At 34.4% G+C, this 6,631-nt stretch overlaps 1 protein-coding gene across 1 annotated transcript; it reads right to left on the reverse strand.

The window, feature by feature from the left end:
* Positions 1 to 4,575: 4,575 nt before the first annotated feature.
* On the reverse strand, positions 4,576 to 6,413 carry LOC141670590 (3-ketoacyl-CoA synthase 12-like). Its single transcript, XM_074476523.1, has one exon. The coding sequence runs from the start codon at positions 6,228 to 6,230 to the stop codon at positions 4,842 to 4,844; it is 1,389 nt and encodes a 462-aa protein (XP_074332624.1). The 5' UTR covers positions 6,231 to 6,413; the 3' UTR covers positions 4,576 to 4,841.
* Positions 6,414 to 6,631: the final 218 nt, after the last annotated feature.

The following is a 6,631-nucleotide window of genomic DNA, read 5'->3' on the forward strand; positions in this document are numbered from 1 at the left end:
AATAAGAGACATCTTGTGAGATCACTATAATCGTAAATGTTGGAAATTTATTTGAAATGGTTCAGATGCTCCTCAGGGTCGGCTAGCCCGTCGAAAGAATCAAAGTTGAAATGTTTCAGTACGAATTCCCTGGGAGTGGACTCCAGCTTTCTGGTAAAAGGGGTGGCAGTTGCACCTATTTCCATGTCACCCTCAACCTTTCTTTTAAGATCACAGAGGGCCCGGGCCATCTGTTCTTGCTTTGATTCCTTTTCGGGTTCGAAGTCCGAAGAGACATATGAATTATGTGAGCCTTTTTCTTCAACTTTGCTTCTTCTTCTCAGATTCTCTTTTCAATGATTTCATTGGCTTTAGCCTCTTCCTCCTTCCGCATCCGGTCCCGGAGGGTGGCTCTTCTAATTTCATCTCGGGAATCATCGGTTGGCCTTTTCACATTCTTGGAGATCCGATCCAAGACAGATCCACGGATTTCCCCGGAGTATTCTTCTTCCTGGTCCCTAGGACGGGTTTTGGGCTCAAGGTGATTATTTTCTTTCCATAAGTCCATTACAACTTGTATTTATTTCGGGGTCATGTTTCCCCAGGGATTTGTCGATGTTTCCGCATATTTATGAGCTGCCTTTTTAATAGTTACTCTCTGGTCTTCTGGTTAGAGAGGTTGAGATGGGGTTCAGGTATGGGGGGCCCTTTCTCCACATCCTCCAAATCTCCGTCCCTGGGCGGGGCAATTGGAGGCAGAATCAATCTAGAAATGGCAGCCTTACTCTTTCTCATAGTCATAACTTTTCAACAATACGTAAAAATCACAGGAAAATAGAGTGTGGGCTCGTGCAATAATAAGTAAGTTTAGATCTTAAGTATGTATTATTCACAGCTATAATTTAATATGTGCTCACGTATTATGGCAAATATGGCTAAACAAGATTTACTAATGATATCTTAAAAGCGTAAGCGTCGTATGATATAGATATGAAAAAATGAACAGAAACCTTATGAGGACGAAAGATCCTGGACTCTTGGGCGAGTAGAGAGATTGAAAACACCACCACCACCGTGCGGAGGTTCGACCCCCTCTATCTAGCGCCAATGATAACTCTAATCTATACCCCGAGCTCTCCTCTACTTCTACCCGGACTCAAACTCCATTTATACAGAAAAAAGTGTGAATGCGTGGTTAAGTTGTAGGTTGGGCTCTTGCAAAATAGAACTGGAGGAGGGTGGCGTCCCCGCGGCACCTCCGGTGTGAGAATGATATGGGGTTTTGAAGAAGAAGGGTAAAAAAAATTATACAGATAAGAGTGATGTGTATAAGTGTATATGTATGTAAAAATTAGTAACCCCTAAAATACCTTTTGGTCAGGCTTTTATAGGCTTTCCATTAGGGTTTGGGGTTTTGTACCTTGAATTTGGACAGTAGACATGTTATGGATTGGGGAGCACATGGACGTCTGTGATGGGACAACGTGGCTCTAGATCCGGACTGTTGGAAAATTCTAGATCTGGGAAACCTGGATGGTGGGGATATTGTCACGTGTCTGGATGTCCTTCTATTTGTCATTTGGGCCTTGAGCTCCTTTTACCGGGCCTAACTAATATGTGCTATCAGGGAGGTTGGCTAAAATTTTAGCCATTGGAGTGGATTAATTTTTACATAATCTCTATATTATTTATGATATCTTTAACACATTTGTAGCTAAGGATTTTTACCCATTGGAGATGTTTTAAGTCACCGTAAGCTTTTAACCGAGCAAAACAACCTCCTCTTCTTTTATGACATGAAACATTTTCATCTCTAAAAATACAAGAATGATTAAAGAGAGCCAAACAACCTCCCGTCACGGTGTGCTTGCCATTGTTCAAATAACATCAACAATTGTTTATTGAAAAATATATGATAAAAATGATTAAAAGTGTTTTTATTCTAAAAACTGATGTCACAGAAAACTTGTCCCTCAGATTTTTGAAAAATCCTATTAGCTTTTACTCAAAGCAATTTCTGATTTTACCATCAACTTTCATAAAAATATTATCAAACATTACATTACTTTTCACACCAACACTTTTTCTAACAGCAATTTATAACAACAATTCCTAACTAATCTCAGTCATTTTTATGAAACGTATATGTAGTATCGTAACATATATTATTATTATTGTTATTATTATTAATATTATCATTAAATATTTCTGGTATTATATTAGTTTCATTGTTAGAATTATTTTTTTATTATTATCTAGTTATTAGTTATATAACCTCATTTTGTATTGTAATCGAAAACAAGTTAATTAGGATATATTTGGAAAATCTAATTTTTAACTTGTCAAATAAAATTATATCCTTATACATAATAAGCGTTAGAAATTTTTCATCCAAAATTTTGGTAATGTACCGTCAAAACAGTCTTAAACGTTGATCTGATATAGATAATTAAAATTATATCTTATTAGGATAATTATATTCTTGACACAATCATAAATAAAAAATGATTACATTCCTCTACTACTATTAAAACTCTAATTACAATATGTCGACACATCCTAATACAATCCTAGATATAATATGATTAGAGATTTAACCAATCATAAGATACAATCTGCATGTCAATCAATGGATCCGGTTTAGATCGGATCGACCTAAATCCATTTCTATATCCAATTATATTTTCGGATTCAAATAGGATCGGCCCCAGATTTTTTATAGGTCGATCTATATCCAGATCGGATATCTGCTCTATTTATGTAGAGTATTTACTATTTTTTAACAGAATTTATTATAAAAGCTATTATAAATTGATAACTTACTGAAATCTAAACATACCATTGAATTGTAGAGTATTTGATTCTAATAATGGAAAAATTTGATGTGTTGAAGTGGAACTGTTAGGTGAATCGAGATTGTGGTGATATGAAAAGTTAAAAGAATTAGGGTGTAATGGGCATGTTTGGCTGCACAAAATAAGTTACTTATTCGCTTATAAGTCCGTAAATACTTATCGACGAGGGTTTGTCGACCAAACTTATAAGTGGTAAATGTTAGCAACGATGTATTTTTTCTCAACTTATTTTGATTTTTCGCTTTTTATATTAACTTTTGTTTAAAAATTTATGTTTATACATGTCTTTCCAAATTAAATTTTACGAATGAAGATAATTATATTTAAAATTTATTTATTTTAGTTCATTTAACTAAAAAAAATCTGATATTTAACCAAATACTTATTTAACTTATAAGTATATATGGATCTACTTATCACATCTAAGTTATTTTATTCATTTTAAGTTATAAGTTACTTATTTTAAAATTTCTCAAACGGACACAGTATTGAATTGGACTGGACTCTCGAGACTTGACCGAATGAAATTTATACAATGGGTCCATTTTTGAAAGATATAGACAATGGGCCTTGACCGAAGATAAGACTCCTAAATTAGAAATAGTAAAAATATTTTTATTATATAATATATATGTATATATATAAATTTATATATAAACTATATCGGTTATTAACGGATTAGATCAATCTAAATCCATATTCACTTCATTTATATATAATCGAATTTTTCTTATTGGATCGAATCTCGAATTAAATTTTTAATAGGTATATTCATTAAAATGATCTCGGAGCAGATCGTATCGGATCGGGTTTTTGCTCCATTGACCGGTCTAGATATAATAATACATGTGGAAAATTTTCAAAATTTTAAAAAATAAAAAGATAAATTTTGAAAAAAACTATAAGCTAGTATAACTAACATCAGTATCTTTGAAATCTTGTATAAAAGAAACAATTCAGATGACACACATGAACAAATTATTGAAGCTGATAGAGAAGTAGCTAGCAATTTGGAAAGTGATGTATAACCAGAACAACCCGAGATAACCGCGTAGAATTTATGGTGCTCTTAAAATGCACTGTAGGAGTGTCAACTTTGCAATGATGTATAAATCAATCTAAAAAAGGACGATTCATGTGTGTAATGTGTCCTTTGGTCCTACCATTTACCTTGTACCTATGGTTGGAGTGGATCTATTGAAGTCTGGAAGCTAACCTAAGTCTGTATGACCATAAAGTTTATACTTGATTTTACATTAAACTTAATCAATTCAAATTCTGCACCAGTGTTTCAAATTTTCTCAACTTAGGCGAACAGATTATATCAGTTAAAGAACGTTGTTGTCTGAGATTTAACGTTCTCGTTCGAAGCACTTCGGAGATCGGAGAGATACAACTGTAAACCAGTACTAAAAGAGTGTTAGGATATATGTTGAGGCGGCAAACCCCTAAAATGGCGACATGACCCTGATTTGATCTCAAAATTTAAGCCTGATTTGTAAATCTGTTCGCTATGGCGCGAACAGATTTTAATAAAGTACGTTCTAGTCTGAGATTTAACATTCTCATTCGAAACACTATGGAGATCGGAGACAACTGTAATCCAGTAACTTGAATGGTCCAGAAAGAAACCGAGTAAAGGTACATGCATAGTCATTAACACAGAATTGAACTACTACATTCAAGTACAAAAAGCTGGTGAAGTTAAACCAAAGTTGCACAAGCTATTAAACAGCTCCAATTCAACAATGACTCATCATAACAATCTTTATTCTTTGTGAATGCTACACAACATATATATCAAACATTATGTGAATCCTCCACATGATTCAACAATCACAAAAAAATTGAAAACTAGTTAAATGGCCAACAAAGAAATAAATTTAAGTGAAGTACATTTCTAAATGTGTTACTAAAATAGATGACTCCATGCCTTTTTTACAAGAATTTGAGTAAACTATATTAAAACAAAGGAAAATAATATGCACTCTATATTTTCTTTACCCTTTATTCTGGAATTTTGAAGGTGCTAATATCTTCATTCTGAATCCAACCATACTTTTCCATGAAGGGATTTGTTAGGGTTTTTGGAGGATATGAATCAATTTTGCACTCTTTCCAACAATTCCCATCATCTAAATCCCTTAAAACCTCCCATAAACAACTATTACACTTAAACCCTGCACCAAAACTTAACATTAAAACCCTGTCACCTTTCTTAAACCTCTTTTTTGCTTCCATATACCCTAAAACATACCAAAGACTACTAGCAGAAGTATTACCAAACCTGTGCAATGTCATCCTTGCTGGCTCGAGATCATAATCACTAAGCCCTAGGCTCTGGCCTATTCCATCGATCACTGCCTTTCCTCCCGTGTGAATGCAGAAATGATCAACTCCTGATTTGAAGTTGATCATTGGTCTTGCTCCTCCTCCTTTTGAAGAACCTTTGTTTAGTTTATGTACAAATGAAAGTATGGCGAATCGAAGAAGCTCTCTTACTGGCAGGATTTTTGGAGATATCTCCTTTAGGTTATCAATCAAAGCCCTAGTTGCTGCCTTTGGAAGGTTCTTTCCAAGATGAAACCCTACACGGCCGAGCTCATCCTCCGTTTGTATACATGCACCATAAGCTTCATCTTTTGCACCATGATGTGTTCGAACTAAGCATTTTAACTTACAGATGGCCTTATGTTTTAAGGCCACCTTGTTTGTCAAAAGCATTGAACAACCTCCTGACCTAAACAAACAATTAGCAAGAATCATGGATCTATTGTTTCCCGTGTACCAATTTGGGGTCAAAGATTCAGATGTTACAACAAGAGCATTCACATTCTTTCGAGATTTGAAGATGCTTTGAACAATATTAATCGATATTAAGCTAGCACTACATCCCATTCCGGTGAGATTGTAGGTCTTAATATCATCCCTCATCTTGTAATGATTTATAATCCTAGAAGACAAAGATGGGCTAATAGACAACATCGACACATTCAGAACTAGTACATCAATATCTTTAGGAGAAATGCCTGTTTTTATGAGAACCTTATCAACGCTATCATAGAAAAATTCTTCCATCTCCAAGATCGCATCGTCGTACGTAGGATTGTCTTCTCTTCCATGTATAACCATCCACGGCGCATACGTTTCTTCGCCAATGCCTGAGCTGACAATGGCTTTCAAGAGGAACTTGTACTCATTGAGCCCTAAGTTCTTGGTTCTCTTGATTACCTCTCCACAGAACTCAGTATTTAGCTTCCTCTCGTCGCATGGTTTGTAGCATTGATAGTCCAAAACATAGCAGCATTGGTACCTTCTTTGATCAATGAACTTGTATAGTAAAAAGAAGAAACAAAAGAGAAGAAGAAAGTACGAGAAGTAGAGAAGATTGTCCATCAAAATGAGAGTAGGAGAAAAGAGGATTAATGTTTCAAGTCTTCTGTCTACAACAGTTTATGAGAATTGCAACAGATTAAAGCAATTTATAAAAGGGGTGTTACAAGAAGTTCATGAGACTTCAATAATTTCGTTTCTTCCCCCACCCATCTAAAAGTTTGATTGTTGCGTGTGAAATTCTTAGACCAAAAACTTTATCAAATTAATATTTGGATTTAACCTACTTGTTTGTCACATCTTTGGCATGTGCATGTCTAAAATAAACTATAATCATAAATTGATTACTTGATGTTTTATGCAATTAATACTACTATTTTGTTTGTACAACCTTAAATTTGAATGGCCAAAATTTTCGGTGAAAAGTGGGACATTAATTATTATATATTACACTGGAGTACAGC

This window comes from Apium graveolens, chromosome 7 (genome assembly GCF_009905375.1).
Source record: "Apium graveolens cultivar Ventura chromosome 7, ASM990537v1, whole genome shotgun sequence".
NCBI lineage: Eukaryota > Viridiplantae > Streptophyta > Magnoliopsida > Apiales > Apiaceae > Apium > Apium graveolens.

Excerpts from the sequence above, each read along its gene's own strand:
- LOC141670590 (XM_074476523.1), bottom strand. The coding sequence starts at position 6,230 with ATGGACAATCTTCTCTACTTCTCGTACTTTCTTCTTCTCTTTTGTTTC.